Genomic DNA, 21,895 nt, shown 5'->3' with positions numbered 1-21,895 from the left:
GAACACGGATGGGGGAAGGGGCAGAAATGGGGGGGTACTAGAAGGGAGAAGCCAGGGGGTAGGTGGGGGCGGGGAGAGACAGGGAAACGCCAGAGGATGGGAAAAGCTGGCGAGAAGAGAGGGGCGGGACCGAGAAGGAAAAAGAGAGGGGGCAGGTGAGGAGGGAGGGAAGAAATCGAGGGGGACGAAGGGGGTGAGGGGCGGGCCAGGAGGGGAGAAGCGAGGGCCAAGGGGGCGAGAGGAGCGAGGAGGCTGCGGGGGTACAGAAGGGGTCCAAGAGGGGAGAAGTGAGGGGGAGAGGAGAGTGGGGAGGATGAGGGGGGACGGAAGGCGTCCAGGAAGGTAAAGTGAGGGGCAAGGGGGCGAGGAGCATGGAGGGGGGAGAAAAACGGAGGGGCAAGGAGGAGAGGGGAGCGTGGAGGATGGAGTAGGGGGGACGGAGGGGGTCCGGGAGGGGAGACGAGAGGGGGCGGGGCCGGGAGGGGGAAGCGAGAGGCCCGAGTAGGGGGACGAGGAGGGGAGAGAGAAGGATGGAGGGAGTGAGACCGAGGGAGGCCAGGAGGGGAGACGCGACGGGGCAGGTCGTGGGGGGAAGGAGGGAAGCCGGGGGGCGGGTGGGGGCGAGAAGCGAGGGGGCGGGGCCGGAGGCGGGGGCGGGGCCGGGAGGGAGCCGCGAGGGGCGCCAGCTGAGGGGGGCGAGCCGGTCCCGGGACGGCGGCCGGCGAGGGGGAGGGACGCCTCCCCGGGGTGCCCTGCGGGAAATTCCGGGGCTGCCGGAGGGGCAGTGCGGGCTGCGAGCGGGCGCCGGCGGGGGCCTCCTGCCGGCCGTACCTGTCAGACGGATCTTGATGCTGGAGCCGTTCCTCCGCGTCCCGGGGTTCGACATCTCCCGCCAACGATCGGGCAGCCGCGGATCCAGCGCCGCCGCCGCCCCCCGGCCCGGCCCGGCCCGGCCCCGCCGCCTCCGCCGCCTCAAGGTTACGGCTCCGGGCTGGGCGCCGGGGTCCGAGCCGGGACACAAACTCCGCGGCCCAGGCGTCCGGGCGGCCGGCAGATGGTCAAGCCTGGGGATCGGTGCTCGACCCGGCGCCCCCGACCCTCGCTCGCTCTCAGCCGAGCCCAGTCCGGAGCCGCCGCCGCTACCGCCGCCGCCACCACCTCAGAGCCGGACGCCCGCCGCCCTCGCCGCTTCCGCCGCCGCCGCCGCCTCCCGGAGCCGCGCGCGCGTGCCCGCCGCCGTGCCGGCCCGGCCCTGCGCGCGCCCGCGCCGTGCGGCCCCGCGCCTGCGTGCGTGCGTGCGCGCCCCCGCGGGGACGGCGGGGCGGGGCTCGGAGCGCGGCCGCGTCGCCGGCCCAGCCCCCGAGCGCGCGGGCTCCCAAAGCCGGTGGTTGGGGCGTCCCGCACCGGGGCGGAGGAGGGGGATCGGAGGCTCTCGGGACCCGGCACGACGTGCAGAGCCTCGGCGGCCGGGAGCGAGCGCCGGGCACGCCCCGGGGCGGGCGGGACGGCGAGGCCCGCGTGCGGTCGTTCTCGTTCTCCGCCACATTCTCCCACGGAGTCGGTTTGCAGATGTGGACGTTGAGGTTCAGAGAACGGCATCGATTTTCCAGGCCTCTCACTCAAGGCTCCGAGCTCGTGAGAGCTATTGAAAGCGGGCTTACAGCAAACCGAGGTCTGTGATTACACCAAGGACTTTGCACGAATAGGCGTGCAATTCCAGTTTGTTTATTTACTTTTAGTAAAGAGTGTCTTAAAAAATGCAATTCAAGGGAAGGACTTCTCAGAGACAAAGTCCCCTAGGTGTGTTCTGGGCAACTAGTGCTCTCTCCTGACCCGTAACAAAGTTGCCAGAATCGCAGGAAGTGCCATATATGGGCAAGGTAAATAAGATGCGAGAGGCGGATAAAGAGGTGGATGTTATCACCATCCAGTCAACAGACACGAGCCAAACAAAAAGGTAGCTTTAAGGCCTGCGTTTCTGCCTTCTGCTAACACTTCTCCCAGGGTTTCAGGTTGGAACTAAAGCTCATTATGCTTTCTTCAGCAAACAAACCCCTCTGTTAACCTGTTACAAAGAGGAAATACGTTGATAGGGAAAGCTGGGTTTGTTTATCAGACTTGTCTTTGACCAACTACCTGATTCTCTGGATGCCTTCTTTGGTTTGTGTCTTAAGGAAACCGGGCTCTGATCCCTTGCAGCCATCCCCTGCAGCCTTCCTTGGGGTCACAGTCTTCAGAATAGAGACCTTCCTTGGGGTCACAGTCTTCAGAATACAGCCCTCTTCCTAGGGCCCCTTGACATGCCCACCTGCCCTTGCTGAGCTCAAGACTCCCGAGCTGGATTCAAAGCTGCCTCTCCCAGCCTCCATCGGTGACTTAAAAGGACAGACCTAGATCATTTCTATGGCCCCTTGCACCTCAGACTTTGAATGAGTCTAGTGAAATATCCCCGAGAAGGCAATCGCAAGCCACTCCAGTACTCTTGCCTAGAAAATCCCATGGATGGAGGAGCCTGGTGGGCTACAGTCCATGGGGTTGCCAGGAGTCGGACACGACTGAGCGACTTCACTTTCACTTTTCACTTAAACACAATGGAGAAGGAAATGGCAACCCACTCCAGTGTTCTTGCCTGGAGAATCCCAGGGATGGCAGAGCCTGGTGGGCTGCTGTCTATGGAATCGCACAGAGTCGGTTACGACTGAAGCGACTTAGCAGCGGCAGTGAAATATCCAAGAATACAAGCTATGTTGAAGCAACAGAGCCGTGGATCCAGTATCCAGCTCTCTTTCTCTTTGAGACGATTGTCACCGAGTCCCTGGATCTAAATAAATATGTTTAGAGTCCGCAGTGCCTCCGTAATCCCCATTCCACTTCCAGTGCAGTCAGTATTTCTCCCTTCGCTCGGTTCCCACATTCGAGGAGCCTCTTCTCTGTAAACTACACTAAATGTCTTCCTTTCTCTGCTTACCTTAGTGCTGGACCCTGTTCTTACGCCAGCTGTTTCTGACCTAAAAACCTTTGATTTCTTAACCTCATTGTTTTCTTACCGTCCTGGATGTCTGGGCCTTTTCTTAATTGTTTCCTCAACTCCTGAGTCAGAAGGCTACTTCTGGAGGTTACTGAATTGCATTTTATTTACTCATTAGCAAGTAATACATGACTAGGGACAAGAAACATAAGTCAGAGCTACAGTCCATGGGGTCACTAGGAGTCGGACACGACTGAGCAACTTCACTTTCACGCATTGGAGAAGGAAATGGCACCCCACTCCAGTACTCTTGCCTGGAAAATCCCATGGGTGGAGGAGCCTGGTAGGCTGCAGTCCATGGGGTCGGGAAGAGTCGGACTCAACTGAGTGACTTCACTTTCATGCACTGGAGAAGGAAATGGCAACCAGTGTCCTTGCCTGGTGAATCCCAGGGACAGGGGAGCCTGGTGGGCTGCCATCTCTGGGGTCGCAGAGAGTCGGACACGACTGAAGCGACTTAGCAGCAGCAGCAGCACAGCACTTGCAAGGCTCTGCTGAATGGCTGAAACAGACAAGAACGGACAAAGATACAGTGTCAGAGGCTAGAAAGTAGATTACAGGACCACTCTGCTTGGGAGGAGTGAGATGGAGACCTCAGAAGAGTCACAGAAGATCTTGATCTAGGGATTTAGGGGCAAGTTGAAGTTGAAGTCTTTTGGGCCAAGAAGTGGGGAAGGGCACCATAGACAGAGGGAACAGCTTGTGCAAAGTGAATGCATTTTCTAGCGCAGGGCTCAGTGACATTGCAGTCACATAGCTGCTGAATTTTCTCTCCTTACACCAACTCCATTAAAAGTTGATAAAGATGATAAAAAGATGTTTGCCCACTTAAAAACCATCACCACAATTTTGTGCTGAGGCTGTAGGCCAGCCTTATATCAAACTTAAGATGTACCTTGAAGGACTTCCCCGTGGTCCAGTGGTTAAGACTTAATGTTTCCAATGCAGGGGGCATGGGTTTGATCCTTGGTTGGGGAACTAAGATCCCACATGCTGAGTGGCAAAAAAAAATCTTCTCACTATACAAATATCCTCAATGTGTTCAATGTGCTTCTCAGCTCCAAATTAAACCTTAAAAAAAAAAGAAAAAATGTACCCTGATACCCAATCTCTGATCAAAAATACTTAGAAAATTCCAGAAATTTCCCAAAAGCAGAACTGGAATTTGCCCTCTGTACCAGCAGCTATTTACATAGCATCTACATCTAGAGATGATTTCAAGTCTATAGGAATGTTAGGTAGTTAGAATAGGGAAACAGGTTCCAAGATGGCAGGCAGAGGAAGTGGTAAGAAGCATGCAGAGACCAGACAAAGGAAAGGAAAAAGCCTGAGAAAAGGAAAACCACAGCTGGGGGTGAGAACCTGTTGGGGAAAACATGCCTAACATGCCCCTTTCCCTGACGGGCCTTGAGCATACACCCTATCTGCATTCCCTTCCCTGATTGGTCTTAGATGCAAACCCCATTTTACATGGAGAATAGCAAACGGAGCCTCAGGAACCTCCAAAGTATAACCTCCAAAAAGTATAAAAAGGGAAGCCCAAGTGGATTGAGGCCATTTCTACCAGGGTGGGTCTGCTCTAACATCTCAAGCGTGTACTGCATGCCACTTGCTTAATAAATCCTGCCTGTTTGAGCTGTCCTGGTCTGTCGTTTCAATTCTTTGCTACAAGACAAGAACGAGGGGAAAAAACTGACCCAACAGGAAGATATGCTTAGGTTATATGCAAATACTATGCCATCTTATACAGTATAAGGGACTTGAGCATCCAAAAATTTTGCTATCTTCAGGAGGTCCTGGACCAGTCCACCACACATAGGAAGGGATGTCTATGCTCTCCTAAAGCTATCTTGACAAATAGAGAGGAAATGCCAAACAATTCTGCTGAGACAGAGACAAATTTCAGTGAGTATCCTTTTTGCAATGACTTTACAGAAAGCAGTCTTGATCCAGCTTTCCATGTAGGATTTGGCAACTGATTTTATTGCCCCCAGATGTATCACTTCCCTGACTCAGTGTTATTGGGCATTTGAAAGGTTTTCCAGTGGAAGAAAAAAAAAAAAATCTCTCTGGGTCTGACTACAGTAGTTCTTTTTTTGTGTCCCAAACTCTTTGAGAATCTGATAGCAACAGTGGAGACTTTCACCAGAAAAATTGATCTATGCAAATATACACCGAATTTTGCATCCCATTTCTGTGGGTTCATGAACACCTGAAACCAATTTATGGATCCTGTAAGGTCCCATTACTCCTAATCTAAAGGCAACGATCAAATGAACAGCATTGGGAATATCCCATATGTATGTGTTCAAGAGGACTTTACCACTGGTGGTTCAGTGGTAAAGAATCTGCCTGCCCTCATGCAAGAGATGCAGGTTTGATCCTTGGGTTGGAAAGATCCCCTGGAGGAGGAAACGTCAACCTGTTCCACTATTCTTGCCTGGGAAATCCAATGATCAGAGAAGAGCCTGGGAGGCCACATTCCATGTGGTCGCAAAGAGTCAGACACGACTTAGTGGCTAAACAACAACAACAAAATTAGTGTAAAATGCATGTGCTAGTCTTTGCTCTGAAACCAGCAAGTTCTATGGCCCTAGGGAAATCTGTTTGGAATATTGTGCAGAGAATCCTTGGTGGGAGTAGACAGCTCTAAAACATGCCTCTTGAGAAGACACGTCTAGACCTGAGCCGGTGCCTCTGAGACCAGCGGTTACATCCAACTAATCTTTACAGTCTTTTGTAGATCTAGGATCTAGGATTCTTTTACTTTTCACCTAAACATCAAGTTTTAAAAAATAATTGTGAGACTTCCCTGGGGGTCCAGTGGTTGAGAGTCCACCTGCCAATGCGGGAAACACAGGTTCAATCCCTGGTCCGAGAAGATTCCACATGTGAAGGGCAGCTAATCCCATGTGCCACAACTATTGAAGCCTGCACGCCCGGAGCCTGTGCTCTGCAATAAGACAAGCCACCACAGTGAGAAGCACATCCCAACTAGAGAGCAGCCCCTGCTCACCTCAACCAGAGGAAGCCTGCGCACAGCAACAAAGACCCAGCACAACCAAAACATAAATAAAAATTTAAAAAACAATTATGATTAATTAGCACATTCGTCTATCCTTTTATGCCCAGAAGGCTTTAGGATCTTTCTCTAAATTACAACCCAAACTTGATGCAAGTCTTAGTATGTTATTATCATTGGTAAGGCTTTTTACTTTTTTTCTCATTGAAATTTTTATTGACATAATGCTTTTAAACATGAAGTTGTAAAAAATAATACAGAGAGCTTCTAGATACTTTGCTAGTTTCCCGTAATGGTAACATTTTGCAAAACTGTAGTATAATATCACAACCAGGGTATTGACATTGATGCAATCCAATCATGTTTGGATTTTCCCAGTTTTACTTATACAGTGTGTGTGCTAAGTTCTATACAGTTTTACCATTTGGTAGGTTCAAGTATCCATCACCATGGTCAAAACACCGAGCACTTCCAATGCCACAGGGATCCCTCATGTTGCCCTTTTATACCCACACCTTTTGTCCCACTCTCAACACCTGGCAACCACTAATCTTACCTCCATTTTAAATGTTGTTCATTTTAAATGTTACATAAATGGAATCATATAGAATGTAATCCTTGGGGATAGATTTTTTTTTTTTCATGCAGCATCATTCCCTGGAGAATCATCCAAGTAGTTACAAGTATCAACAGTTCTTTCCTTTTTACAATGGCACCCCACTCCAGTACTCTTGCCTGGAAAATCCCATGGATGGAGGGGCCTGGTGGGCTGCAGTCCATGGGGTCGCTAGGAGTCGGACACGACTGAGCTTTTGACTTCACTTTCACTTTTCACTTTCATGCATTGGAGAAGGAAATGGCAACCCACTCCAGTGTTCTTGCCTGGAGAATCCCAGGGACGGGGGAGCCTGGTGGGCTGCCATCTATGGGGTCGCACAGAGTCAGACACAACTGAGGTGACTTAGCAGCAGCAGCAGCAGTGTTCCACAATATGGATGTATCTCAGTTTGTCTAACCAGTCACCCTTTGAAGGATACCTGGACTAACTCAAATTTTTGGTTATTTCAAATAAACTACTAAGGCAATGGCACCCCACTCCAGTACTCTTGCTTAGAAAATCCCATAGATGGAGGAGCCTGTTAGGCTGCAATCCATGGGGTCGCTAAGAGTTGGACACGACTGAGCGACTTCACTTTCACTTTTCACTTTCATGCATCGGAGAAGGAAATGGCAACCCACTCCAGTGTTCTTGCCTGGAGAATCCCAGGGATGGGGGAGCCTGGTGGGCTGCCGTCTATGGGGTCGCACAGAGTCAGACACGACTGAAGTGACTTAGCATAGCATAGCATAGCATAGCATAGCATGAACATTTGTATACAGGTATTGATGTCAACAGAATTTTTCATTTCTCTGGGATAAGATACCCTAGAGTATAATTGCTGAGTCATAAGGAAAGGACAATGTTTAGTTTTATAAGAAACTGCCAAGCTTTTCCAGAGTGTTTATAACGCTTCACTTACCTACCAGCAAGGCTCCTCAGCATTCTTGCCAGCATTTCATATTACTATTTTCCCTTTCAGCTGTAGGTGTGTAGTCACTGTGTTTTATGGCTGTGGAATTATTTGAGATATAGATTATTTCTTCAAATAGATGCAGCCAAGTAATTAAGGGAAATCCCAGAAAAATAACTCTGCTGCTGCTGCTGCTGCTAAGTCGCTTCAGTCATGTCCGACTCTGTGCGACCCCATAGACGGCAGCCCACCAGGCTCCCCCATCCCTGGGATTCTCCAGGCAAGAACACTGGAGTGGGTTGCCATTTCCTTCTCCAATGCATGAAAGTGAAAAGTGAAAGTGAAGTCAAAAGCTCAGTCGTGTCCGACTCCTAGCGACCCCATGGACTGCAGCCCACCAGGCCCCTCCATCCATGGGATTTTCCAGGCAAGAGTACTGGAGTGGGGTGCCATTACCTTCTCCAGAAAAAATAACTCTAAAGTCTTTCTTTAAGGATCATAGCTGAACCTCACAGTCTGTGTTCAGAAACAAGTAAGGTCATGAGTGAAAATGAGAAAATAATTGAACTGCTATTATTCATTTAAAAATGGAATTTTGTTTATAGAGTAGTTCTTAGACTAGCAGTGTTCTAAGTAATTGATTATCCAAATAAAAGTAAGACACTATTAAGAATATAAGCTTGATTTTAAAGTATCTTTGATATTAATTTTTCATTTAAATGCTTTATTCTCTGCAATAACCCTCTGTGTTTTTTCAGTCTTTTAACTTTATTGAGGTTTTCAATGGCTAAGTCAAAGATCTGTCTTAGTAAATGTTACATTGCACTTGAAAATATGTGGGTTATTTTCAAATGTCTTTTGATATTGTTGCTGCTGCTGCTGCTGCTAAGTCGCTTCAGTCGTGCCTGACTCTTAGTGACCCCATGGATTGCAGCCCACCAGGCTCCTCCATCCATGGGATTTTCCAGGCAAGAGTACTGGAGTGGGGTGCCATTGCCTTCTCCATTTGATATTGTTATCTATCATAATTCCACAGAGATAAGAGAACAGACTCAGTACGATTTCAATACCTTTAGACCATAACATTTTTGCACTTTGTTTTATGTCCCTGGATACGTTCCAGTGTATCCTGGTTTATAGTCTATGGGAACTTGAATATAGAATTTGTATCCTGCTGTTGCATAAAAGGGCTTCCCTGGTGGCTCAGACGGTAAAGCGTCTGCCTGCAACGTGGGAGACCTGGGTTCGATCCCTGGGTCAGGAAGATCTCTTGGAGAAGGAAATGGCAACCCACTTCAGTACTCTTGCCTGGAAAATTCCATGGATGGAGGAGCCTGGTAGGCTACAGTCCATGGGGTTGCAAAGAGTCGGACACAACTGAGCAACTTCACTGTGTGTGTGTGTGTGTGTGGTATAAAAATTGTATAAATCTTAATTATGTTGAAATGGTTCATAGTGCTTTTCAGGTCTTCTATATCCTTCTACTCTTCCGTCTATTCATTCTATTACTTTATGAGAGTCTGATATTGAAACTCCAACTAAAAATCTTAATTTATCTACTTAAATAATTGTAATATACAGTGGAACCATATGTAACTTTGTTCTGTACTTGCCAAGTTTCCTATAAATGTGTTATCATACTTTCATAATTTAAAAAGTAAAAAAGAAAAAAAAATCAGACACAATGATTTTATTATTAGTAAACAAAAGATATGTCTAAAGTTCTGGTCTATTACTCTTTACAGATTTCATGATTTCTTTGGCCCAGAAAAATAAGATTAGAAATTCTCTAAATTGGTTATATCTCATCTACAATATATAGGCAATATATAGGCAACCAAGGAAATCAACAAACCAAAGGAAATCTTAAGTCCCCAAATCACTTGTCTGTTGGCTAAATATTTTTGCTAGTCTTACAGCAAGCTTGGAGGAAGTGCTTGTATATTTTAAGACAATGGTTCTCAAAAGTGTGGTCACCAGAGCAGCAGCGACACCTGGGGACTGTTAGAAATGCAAATTCTTTGCTGTATGACCCAAGGAGTTCAAAGGAGGTGCTCTCTGATAACCTAGAGGGGTGGGATGGAGTGGGAAGTGGGAGGGGGGTTCAGGAGGAGAGGACATATGTACACCTATGACTGATTCACATGGATGTGTGGCAGAAGCTAGCACAATATTGGTAAGCAACTATCCTCCAATTAAAAATAATTTTAAAAAAATCTTTTAGAATAAAAAAGTAATAAGAAAGGCAAATTCTCCGGCACCACCTGGCTTTCTACAGCATCAAACTCAAGAGGCGACACAACAGTCTGGTTTTGAACAAGCCCTCCAGGCAATTCTGATGCAAGCTCGGGTTTGAGAACCCCTGTGAAAGGCATCCAGTTGCTTTTCTAATGTCTCAACGAAAGGAAGAGAGCAAGGAAATGCAAAAATCCACAACAGAGTTCTGTTGGCCAGAATGTCCAAATCAACGCTAGGTAACCTAAGCAAAAATGAGATCTGTTAGAAAAACTTCAAGGGGTCATAAAATCCTTGCTGGATTTTAAGATAAACCATGGACTGTGATCAATACATCTGATCAGCCAAGGAGCAGATTCTTCAATCAGAAACTGTGGCCAGGATGCCTCTCCTGCTCCCCTAGGAATTAGCGCCATCTGTCCTTGCATGTCAGGATTATAAACTCTAATCGAGTCACAGATGTAGAAAACAAACTTATGTTTACCAGGGGGAAAGTGGGGGAGGGATAAATTGTGAGATTGGGATTGACATATATACATATACTACATATAAAATAGATAACTAATAAGGACTCCCTGTATAGCACAGGGAGCTCTACTCAGTACTCTGTAATGGCCTATATGGGAAAATAATCTAAAAAAGAGTGAATATATGCATATGTTTAACTGGTTCATTTTGCTGTACACCTGAAACGAACACAAAACTGTAAATAAACTATACTCCAATAAAAATTATTTTTTAAAGATTATAAATTCTAGAAGGAGTTCCCAATTTGTTGCATTGAAAGCAAGCCCCCTGTTTTCACTGTCTGGGGACAGTGAGAAGGACTAATAAAGCCCCTTTTACCTGCATAGAGGGAACTGGGGTGCTGACTCCTGCCTAAACCACACACAGTAGGTTCTTTCTCCCTAAGAGGAAGAGAACTGAACAGCCCCTAAAAGGCTAATACCTGTCTCAGAAACACAATGGGGAAGGAGAGCCTTGAATTAACATTCCCTATCATTTGATTCACAGAAGAACTGTACGAAAAAGATCTTCACGACCCAGATAATCAAGATGGTGTGATCACTCACCTAGAGCCAGACATCCTGGAATGTGAAGTCAAGTGGGCCTTAGAAAGCATCATTACGAATAAAGCTAATGGAGGTGATAGAATTCCAGTTGAGCTATTTCAAAGCCTGAAAGATGATGCTGTGAAAGTGCTGCACTCAATATGCCAGCAAATTTGGAAAACAGCAGTAGCCACAGGACTGGAAAAGGTCAGTTTTCATTCCGATCCCAAAGAAAGGCAATGCCAAAGAATGCTCAAACTACCGCACAATTGCACTCATCTCACACACTAGTAAAGTAATGCTCAAAATTCTCCAAGCCAGGCTTCAGCAATACGTGAACCGTGAACTTCCAGATGTTCAAGCTGGTTTTAGAAAAGGCAGAGGAACCAGAGATCAAATTGCCAACATCTGCTGGATCATGGAAAAAGCAAGAGAGTTCCAGAAAAACATCTATTTCTGCTTTATTGACTATGCCAAAGCCTTTGACTGTGTGGATCACAATAAACTGTGGAAAATTCTGAAAGAGATGGGAATACCAGACCACCTGACCTGCCTCTTGAGAAATTTGTATGCAGGTCAGGAAGCAAGAGTTAGAACTGGACATGGAACAACAGACTGGTTCCAAATAGGAAAAGGAGTACATCAAGGCTGTATATTGTCACCCTGCTTATTTAACTTATATGCAGAGTACATCGTGAGAAATTCTGGGTTGGGAGAAGCACAGGCTGTAACCAAGATTAGATTGCCGGGAGAAATATCAATAACCTCAGATATGCAGATGACATCACCCTTATGGCAGAAAGTGAAGAGGAACTAAAAAGCCTCTTGATGAAGGTGAAAGAGGAGAGTGAAAAAGTTGGCTTAAAACTCAACATTCAGAAAACGAATATCATGGCATCTGGTCCCATCACTTCATGGGAAATAGATGGGGAAACAGTGGAAACAGTGTCAGACTTTACTTTTCGGGGCTCCAAAATCACTGCAGATGGTGACTGCAGCCATGAAATTAAAAGACGCTTACTCCTTGGAAGGAAAGTTATGACCAACCTAGATAGCATATTGAAAAGCAGAGACATTACTTTGCCAACAAAGGTCCGTCTAGTCAAGGCTATGGTTTTTCCTGTGGTCATGTATGGATGTGAGAGTTGGACTGTGAAGAAGGCTGAGCGCCGAAGAATTGATGCTTTGAACTGTGGTGTTGGAGAAGACTCTTGAGAGTCCCTTGGACTGCAAGGAGATCCAACCAGTCCATTCTGAAGGAGATCAGCCCTGGGATTTCTTTGGAAGGAATGATGCTAAAGCTGAAACTCCAGTACTTTGGCCACCTCATGCAAAGAGTTGACTCATTGGAAGAGACTCTGATGCTGGGAGGGATTGGGGCTAGGAGGAGAAGGGGACAACAGAGGATGAGATGGCTGGATGGCATCACTGACTCGATGGACGTGAGTCTGAGTGAACTCCGGGAGTTGGTGATGGACAGGGAGGCCTGGTGTGCTGTGATTCATGGGGTCGCAAAGAGTCGGACACGACAGAGTGACTGAACTGAACTGAACTGAACTGATCATTTCATTTAAACGGATACCAATAATTTAAATTAGAGTTTCGTTTTTTACTCCCCAGGCACACACTGACTCATAGGAAGATGGAGACAGCTTAACAGGAAGAAAGGAAGTCTGTGATTTAAAACAAACTGGAAAATTCATGAATCACACACCCTTGCACTAATTATCAAAGAAGAGCTGGAGCAAGTGCCCGTCTGCGGAGAATATTAACCAAAGTTTCTGACAGCAAGGAGGTGACCCAATTCCCTACTCCTACAGATACGCTGGACTGGTCACCAAATCATTGCTGTATGTCTTCTGCACCGTGTTGAAATCAAACTCAGTGAGAGATCGGGCGGGGCTCTAATCTTACCGTGATTGGGCAAAAATAGAAACAAGTGCAGATGAACGTGAGAGAGATTCCCCTAGTACCAAGAAAGGGGGGTGGGAGCAATGCCTCACTATTTAAAGGCATTAATATAAACAAATTAAGTTAATTTGGGGTTCTGGCTTGTGTGAGGGAAGGATGCTACATAATTACTAGCTTCTATTTCTGCTTGGTGAACTTGATAAAGATTTTCAAGGGTCGCTTCTTCACATCCAGGTTCAGCCCTTTCGGGAGCCTGCGGCAGCACTAAGGTATGCCAAAAACCGAAGCTCGGTCCATCCCTCCGTCCCTCAAGCCTACATCAGCCCTCTACCTGCCCAGGGCCTCCCTGGATGAATGAGGCCCAGCCCATAGAAAAGATGCTTAGGCTTCCATTTCTCCCCTCCCTTGAACTATATTTTAAATACACAGTCAGTGGCCCAGACGGTAAAGAATGCACCAGCAATGTGGAAGACCTGGGCTCAATCCCTGGGTTGGGAAGATCCCCTGGAGGAGGTCAAGGCAACCCACTCTAGTATTCTTGCCTGGAAAATCCCATGGACAGAGAAGCCTGGCGGGCTACAGTCCATGGGGTCGCAAAGAGCTGAACACAACTGAGTGACTGAGTATGCCCACTTTATATAATAATTTAAGCAAACATTTATTAAGAACCCCAGTGTACCAGGTTCTTGTGCTGCTGTGCAAGGATTTTTTTTTTTTTTTTGCTGTTAAAAACATTTTTATTGTGAAAGATGACATGCTTATGGAAAAGTGAAATTCCTATGTCACCATCACGAGATGAAGAAATAGAACCCTGCCAGGCCCAGGAAGACATCTGAATTCACCTTCCTGATTCCAACCCCTCCCAGGGTAACCGCTGTCCTGACTCTTGGGGTAATCATTTCCTCTTGGGGTAAAGTATTTCCTGCTTTTATTCACAGTTTGATCCATTAAGTATGAACCCAGCTTTCTTTTGCCTCTTTTTGACCTTTCTAAAAATGGAACCATACAATTTTTGGCATCTTTTTTTTTTTATTCAGCGTCATGTCTTTGAGATTCATCTATATTTTTGTGTTATGGCTGCAGTTCCTGTATCTTTATTGTCTGTACAGTATTCTATTGTATGACTATATTTCAATGTATCCATTTATGGACATTTGGATTGTTCTAACTGGGGGATAATATGAAGATTATGTGTTAAATTGCATTTTGACTAATATGAATATTACATTAAATTGTGGTGCAGCACGTGTGCAGTGCATGAGTTCTCAGTCGTGTCCAGCTCTTTGCAACCCAGTGGACTGTAACCCATCAGGCTCCTCTGTCCATGGGATTCTCCAGGCAAGAATACTAGAGTGGTTTGCCATTTCCTCCTCCAGGAGATCTTCCCGACTCAGGGATCGAACCTGCGTCTCCTGCGGATTCTTTACCACTGAGCCACCTGCGAAGCACTTCCTGATTAATAATAGGTATTGCTTTGGCTGTTAGGAATCCCTTTAGTGATGTGTGTATTCAAGGTTTGGGGGGCTTGAAGGGGGTTGTCCATTTTTCTTTGGGATTTTTTTCTTTCTTACTGATTTATTTGCATCCTTTATGTTATTTGGATATACGTTTTCTGTTGGTTTTCTTTTTTCCAATCTTTTTGTTGAGGCAAAATACACATAATATAAAATGTACCATCTTCACCCCTTTTAAGTATAAAGTCACAGTGCTGTGTTACGTCATCATGCTCTGTCTCTGGAGCTCTTTTCATCTTGTAAAACTGAAACTGTATCCTTTAAGAAATAATGCCCTCATTTCCTCCCTTTCCCCCATCCCTGGCAGCCACCCTTCTACTTTCTGTCTCTGTGAATTTGACTGTTCTAGTTACCTCATGTAAGTGGAATCACACAATATTTGTCTTTTTGTATTTAGCCGATTTCACTTAATGTCCTCAAGATGTAGAACAGTATGGAAGTTCTGTAAAAAACTAAAAATAGAGCTACCATATGATTCTGCATTCTAACTCCTGGGCATCAATCTGGAGAAAACCTTAATTCCAAAAGATACATGGGGGGGCTTCTTTGGCCATCCAGTGTTAACCACTCTGTGCTTCGAATGCAAGGGGCGTGGGTTCAATCCTTGGGCAGGGAACTAAGATCCCACATGCAGTGAAACCAAAAAAATAAACACTTTTTAAAAATAGAAAGAAAAGATACATGCACCCCGGTGTTCACAGCAGCACTATGTACAGCAGCCAAGACATGGAAGCAGCCTAAACGTCCACTCACAGATGAACAGATAAGAGAGATGTGGTGCTATAATCTGAAACTAACAAAACACTGTAAATCAACTCTACATCAATTTAAAAAGACAAAAGTCACAAAAAAGATTCATCTTCGTTGTAGAATGTGTCAGAATTTCCTTCCTTTTTAAGGCTGAATCCTATTCCACGGTACGGATGGACCACACTTTGCTTCTCCATTCATTTGTCCATGGACACTTGGGTGCCTCCACCTTTTAGATACCATGAATAATGGCACTATGAATATGGGTGTACAAATATCACTTAAAGATCCTTGTTTTAATTCTTTGGGGTAGATACCCAGAAGTGCTGAATCACATGCTATTCTATTTTTAATTTTTAAGGAACCACCAAACCATTTTCTGTAACAGCTGCACCATCTTCCGTTCCCACCAACAGTGCATGAGGGTTTCAATTTCACGGCATCCTGGCCATCACTTGTTATGTTCTGGGTTACTGTCATCCCAGTGGGTGTGAAGTGGTATCACATGTGGTTTCGATTTGTATTTCCCTGGTGATTTACGACATTTAGCATCTTTTTCTGTGCTTGTTGATCATTCACATCGCTTCCTTGGAGAAATGTCTATTCAAGTCCTTTGCCCGGTTTTGTTTTTTGTTTTTGTTTTTTTTTTCTAGGTTTTTTAATTTTGCCCGGTTTTGAATCGGGTTGTTTGGCAAGCAATTTGAAAAGATCAATTAGATATGGTCCTTCATTGTGTCTAGTACTGGAGACCCATCACAGAAGCAAATCATTCAAACCATGTATAAATGAGACAGAAGAGCCAAACTGAATGCTCCCCTTTCTCGGTATGCTGTGGGTGTCTGTGGAGAGAGGAACACATCAGTCGCTTCACCTGGATGCATGTGGAGGGTGACTTGCTCGCTGAGTGTTTTCACCTCGTTATCTTAAGCAGCAAGTTTCTAAAGCGGCTCAAAAATTGTCAGCGATTAATTCAGGAGCATCATTCATTTAAATATACTTGGGAGGTATGGTCGGTAACTTTCCCTTTCAGAAGGCAGCCCCCAACCTTTGCTTCTTAAAAGGCTTGAGCAGCTTTCTTGACAAGCCCCATCTATTTCTGCTGTGAATTTTCATCTTAGGTTGTCACTTAGGGGTATAAGCAACGTAGATGTTGCAATTTGCTCAGTCTCTGATGTCTTATCTGAGCTCAGGACAAGGCTGTCGCACTTCTCTTTCGTGAGAGTCCTTGGAATCAAGTGAGAATACAGTTTGATTTTCTTGCAGGAAAGTATTCGCTGCATAGAAGACAGACTGTCCTTACTGCAGTTGAACTTTTAGGTTCTGATTAGATTCTCAACTCACAGATGAAAATTAAGAGACTTGAATAAATAAACCAGGGAGAATCCAAGGGGAATGTTATGCTAACAGTGGACTAGTCTTAGGAGAAAGCTTCCGTTGGAAAAAGGGTGGGGCTAAGTAACATTAGAGACGTTTCGTGGAACCGGAACAGTCTGGCTGACACCTCATTCCCTGAAGGAGTTTCCACCCCTTGAATGCACTCCTTTGCAGAATACTTCATATCTAAGTGGGTGGGATAAGGGGGTGAGAGGGGGTTGGTGCCAACAGTGGATGACTTAGGAAAGTGATGAACCACCCAACATTTCTTTCCTCAAATCTAGAGACTTGCCACGAATTGTTTAGCAATCATCAGTTTCCTTCCCTCAAATGCAGAGATCTAAAAACTCAAGGCATATAAGAGCCAGGATAAACCCAGAGCGTAAGTCCCTGGCAATCTTCACATTACACATATGACCTAGAGCAGATTTGGTATCAGCAGATCAGTGGGTTTAAGAGTTTCCCCGATGGCTCAGCAGGTAAAGAACCTGCCTGCCAATGCAGGAGACCTGGGTTCGATCCCTGGGTCAGGAAGATCCCCTGAAGCAGGAAACGGCAACTACGCCAGTGGTGGTGATGGTGGCTTAGTCGCTAAGTCATATCCAACTCTTGCGGCCCCACAGGCTGTAGCCTGCCAGAATCCCTTTCCATGGGATTCTCCAGGCAAGAATACTGCAGTGGGTAGCCATTTCCTTCTCCAGGTGATCCTCCCAACCCAGGAATGTAACCCAGGTCTCCTGCATTGCAGGCAGATTTTTTACCAACCGAGCTACGAGGGAAGCCCAACTACTCCAGTATTCTTGCCTAAAAAACCCCACTGACAGAGAAGCCTGATGGGTTACAGTCCAAAGGATTGCAAAGAGTCAGACTCGACTAAGCACACACGAGGGGGTTTAAATACTTCCCTGTTGACCGGCTAGGGGATCCTGGGCGATTCCTTTAAATCTGAGTTTCAACTTCTTCATCTATAAAGTAGATATAATACCAACATCATACTGTTACTATAAGCATTATGGGTATGGAGGATATCTGTAAAAATATTTTGTGTATCCTGTGACTGTTCTGAATCCAGGTGTATTTGTATCTAAGCCACCTTCCAGAGAGGGATTTTGGTTTGTGTGTTTATTTAACTGAATGTGTAGGTAGTGACCAGGACTTTGTAAACAATAAAAGTTCCCCTAATTTTGACTTTTTGTTAAATGTTATACCTCTCTGCCCTCCCCCTGAAAAAGGAAACTGTTTCAAGTTTTCTAAACAGTCACATTTCTCAAAGACAAGCGAATCAGGGATTTGGAATATATTTCCAATTATGATTCACCCAAACTGAGTGAAGGGGCGCTTACTTTGTGTTTTCTATTTTCTTTTCTAAAAAGAAAAATTATCTGGCTGCACTGCCTGTTTTTGTTTTTTTTTAATATTTATTTGGCTAATTAGCCAAACCAATTGGCTAATTAAATTGGCCGTGCTAGGTCTTAGTCTCAGCACATGGCATCTAGTTCTATATGTTGTTGCAGCACATGGGCTCTAGTTCCCTGACCAGGGGTCGAACCTGGGCTTCCTGCACTGGGAGCGAGGAGTCTCAGCCACTGGACCCACCAAGGAAGTCCCTCTTTTTAACTTTTAATTATGGAGAACTTCAAATATCCACATGGGGAAAAAATACAGAATAGTATAATAACTACCCCTACCATGAACCCATCACCACATTGCCAGACGTACAAGATATCTCTCTCTTCCACTTCCCATGTCCCATATTAGTTGTTGCCCAGTTGCTCAGTGTCTGACTCTCCACGACCTCATGGATGGTAGTCTGCCAGGCTCCCCTGTCCTTCACTATTACTTTGAAACAAATTCCAAATGTTTCAAGTACATATTTCATTCAGTGCATATCTCTTAAGAGTGACATTTTAAATTAACCTTAACGTGAAACCTATAAAGTTAACAATTCTTTAATATCAAATCTCAATTCAATGCTCAAGCTTCCAATGTCTCAAATATCCAATGTATCTTATTTGTACATTTGTTGCAATCAGAATACAAGTAAGGTATCACAGTCTAGCTGATCAATATGTCTTTTACAGGCTTCCCTATCGCAATTTTTATTTGGAACTTATTAAATGAAGAAACTGAGTTGTCTGTCCTGCAGTTTCTTACAGTCTGGATTTTGCTGACTGCATATCTAAAGCTCAGCTTAACATTTTTCTCTGTCTTCTGTATTTCCTGTAAATTGATAGGTGGGTCAAGATGTTTACTTTCTTTTTTAAATATTTGGTTGTGCTGGGTCTTCATATGGCATGAGAGATCTAGTTCCCTGACCAGGGATTGAACCTGGGCCCCCTGCATTGGAAGCTCAGAGTCTTAGCCACTGGACCCCCAGGGAAGTCCCTAATTGCTTCTTCCTCATGTTTTCTCTTCAAGTCTACAAGTTCTTTCCTCTGTCTTCTCCATTCTGCTGTTGGGTGCACCCAGTCAAGTCTTAGTTTCAGTTATTTTATTTTTCAGTTCTAAAATTCCCACTTGGTTCTTCTTTCTCTCTTCTGTTTCTTTGCTGAGACTTCAGAGGCTCCAGGCTGTCACCTGAATGCGGTCTTTTAACGTGTGGACACATGGTGTCCAAGAGCCTCCAAGGTGGCCCGCAGTGGTCCTGTCTCCCGGTCTACATCTGTGTAGCCTCTCCCGCTTTCTACGGGGGTTCGCCGGTACAGCCAGTAGCATATGGTGGAAGGGATGCTGTATCCTGTCTGAGATTAGGTTATGAAGGACTGTGGCTTCTGTCTTGGGCATTCTCTCTTTTTCACCCCCATGCACAGATGCTCAGGTCACTTGCTCTGGCAGAAGCAAGCTGCCCTGCGGCCAGGTGGTGCCCGAGGCCCTGCTCTGTCCCTTACCAAAAGACACAGGACAAATCAGACAAGCTTGGGCTCCGACTTCTTTTTTTTTTTGAAGTAATCAAACCAAATTTAATAAACCTAGCAATTTTTTTCATAATTTCCTTTTTTTTTAATTTAATTTTATTTTGTTTTTAAACTTTACACTATTGTATTGGTTTTGCCAAATATTGAAATGAATCCGCCACAGGTATACACGTGTTCCCTATCCTGAACCCTCCTCCCTCCTCCCTCCCCACACCATCCCTCTGGGTCGTCCCAGTGCACCAGCCCCAAGCATCCAGTATTGTGCAGCTCCGACTTCTTTACTGGGAAATTGCTTTTGCCCCACCTACTTCCCAGAGTTATGAGTCTCATATATGATAAAATGCTTGAAAACATTATATGACTACTAATTTATCTAAACCAACACCTTTAATTCACAGATGAAAACCTGAAACCTAAAGGAATGGGGAGAATTGACAGATGAGACACGAAGGGAACACAGGCTTTACAGGGGAAAAAAAGGCAGGGCTTCCTTGGGGGTCCAGTGGTGAAGAGTCTGCCTTGCAATAAAGAAGACACGGGTTCAATCCTTGGCCTAGGAAGATCCCAGATGCTGTGGGGCTACTAAGCCGGCGCACCTCAACTAGCGAGCCTGTGTGGCGCAACTACTGAAGCTCGTGTGCCCAGAGCCTCCGCAAGAGACGCCACTGCCGTGAGAGGCCTGTGCAGCGCGACTAGCGAGTAGCCCCCACTCAGCACAACTGGGAAAGCCCACGTGCAGCAACGAAGACCCAGCACCCAAAAATAAACAATTATCTTTTCAAAAAAGAAAAGAGAAAAAGCCAGGTCTGGAATCCAGAGCTTGCGACTTCAATCAAGGCCAGTTGTTTTCTCTGCTGTTCCTAAAGCGTCACGGGCTTTAGGTTCAACAGTCGCTGCACATTTCAGAGAAACAAAAGACGGATTATGGATGGCACATGGTCGACCAAGAGAGTGGTATTTCTTCTAGGGCACATAACCACTTGAGGGTAGACGCAAGAGGATCGGAATTTTTTCGTTTAGCTTTTACATCGCAAATTTTTCGGAGCCAGTTACTGCTTCCTCTCTGTTGCTCTGCCAGTCATCTCAATCTGCTGAGTCCAAGCACACGGGCACCCAGCCAGAAGGTGACTAATACCATCTCTTTGCACCCAAACCATGTACAATAGGCAAATAGTTCCTGGTTTAAAAACCCTGCTAGACAAGTTGGTATTAGAATCTTTAAACTACAAATACTCCTTTGTTGTGCAATTTAGTAAAGAACAGTTGAGAGAAAAGAGGCTAACAGTTGGACCCAACATGGTCAGACTATTTGGGCAAATGTAACTAATCTTAACATGGCTATGCTAGAATGGTACAATTATCATTTTTTCCTCCATTCTTAGTTTTGTGTGTTTAACCTAAAAATTCAAATTTTATACAATGTCTATCTTGACAGAATTATCTGATAAATCTTTTGAATTTAAATAATAACTAGTCATAGGTTAGTTCTTCACTCTTCATGGGTCTCTGTTAAGATTCTTTCAGTTGCAAGCCAGCAGAAACCAACTGTAGCTACTTGAAAAATGACAATCTAGGGAATTCCCTAGCAGTCTCTAGTGGTCAGGAGTTGGCACATTACACTGCCAGGGGCCACGGGTTCAATCCCTGGTCAGAGAACTGAGGGCCCGCAAGTTACATGGCATGGCCAAAAATAAGAGAGACAATCTATGGGAGGGACAAAGGAGAATGTAGGGGACCAAGGGGCAGCCCTGGAGAAGCAGGAAGCAGGTGTCACCGAGGCCACCCATCCCACCGAGTGTAAACTGCGGCTGCTGAAGCAGACACTCGCCAATCCTTTGTTTCTGCCGGGCGCAACCCCTGGGTCTCAGATTCAAAGTCCTCAGAGAGTGAAATTCTGTTTGGCCAAAGATGTGCCCAACTAGATGTCATGAGCTGATTTAAAAAGACAGACAGATAGAGGGAGCCGAGAGGAATCTCCCAGGCCCTCTCCACTTCCGTGTGGGAGAGTAGAACCCTTTGAGGCGCCCATGCCACCAACACAGCCCTCAGAAGCTGGCAGAGTCACCCCAGAAGATGAGGATACCAACGGGAAAGCCCAGAGTCCGCTGAATCACAGATTTGTTCTCACCATTGAGTGAGACCACGAGCTGCCTTCCAGTCATTCCGGAGGGACACCCACATATCAGCTTCCCTGCCCACCTATCAAGGACCAGTGAGAACATGCTTTGGGCATGACATTTGGGGTGATGCTTTAGAGCAAAATGTAACTTGATTTCATCTACGCTCACATCAGACATATCGAGTCCAATCCTGCTTTAAACCTCCCGTATCCATTCCCATACCATCCAGTGCTGTGTCCCCAGGTTCTTCCCATCCTCGTCACTCTCCTTGTGACCACTGCCCACACAGCCTTCCCTGCAGAACGTTCTGTATGAACAAGCCTTACCTTACAAGGAAAAGGGTTGGGGATCCACAAATAAATATAAGAAATACTGGTCAAACCATACCTATGACTCACCCAAGTTTGTCTGGGGAGCTCTAGGCCGCCCTACTCTGAAGATCTTCTTTGAAGATCCTGAAAGG

General features: G+C 45.7%; 1 protein-coding gene and 1 long non-coding RNA gene across 3 annotated transcripts in view; both read right to left on the bottom strand.

Moving 5' to 3' along the window:
* Positions 1-1,156, bottom strand: part of SMURF1 (SMAD specific E3 ubiquitin protein ligase 1) — a 91,704-nt gene extending 90,548 nt beyond the window's left edge. For both annotated transcript variants that reach the window (XM_055562567.1, XM_055562568.1), the window contains exon 1: positions 832-1,156. In XM_055562567.1, the coding sequence (XP_055418542.1) occupies positions 832-886 (55 nt within the window). In that variant the 5' untranslated portion in view covers positions 887-1,156. The remainder of the gene's footprint in view (positions 1-831) is intronic.
* A 1,957-nt stretch (positions 1,157-3,113) lies between these two features.
* LOC129638066 (uncharacterized) lies at positions 3,114-4,095 on the bottom strand. The gene is made up of 2 exons (XR_008707681.1): positions 3,924-4,095; positions 3,114-3,530 (listed from the first exon to the last, which is right to left on the bottom strand). It is a non-coding gene; the product is annotated as an uncharacterized LOC129638066 (long non-coding RNA).
* Between the last annotated feature and the right edge of the window lie 17,800 nt (positions 4,096-21,895).

The sequence above is a fragment of the Bubalus kerabau genome, chromosome 23, assembly GCF_029407905.1.
Source record: "Bubalus kerabau isolate K-KA32 ecotype Philippines breed swamp buffalo chromosome 23, PCC_UOA_SB_1v2, whole genome shotgun sequence".
Classification (NCBI taxonomy): domain Eukaryota; kingdom Metazoa; phylum Chordata; class Mammalia; order Artiodactyla; family Bovidae; genus Bubalus; species Bubalus kerabau.
This window is presented reverse-complemented; position numbering and strand designations above follow the sequence as displayed.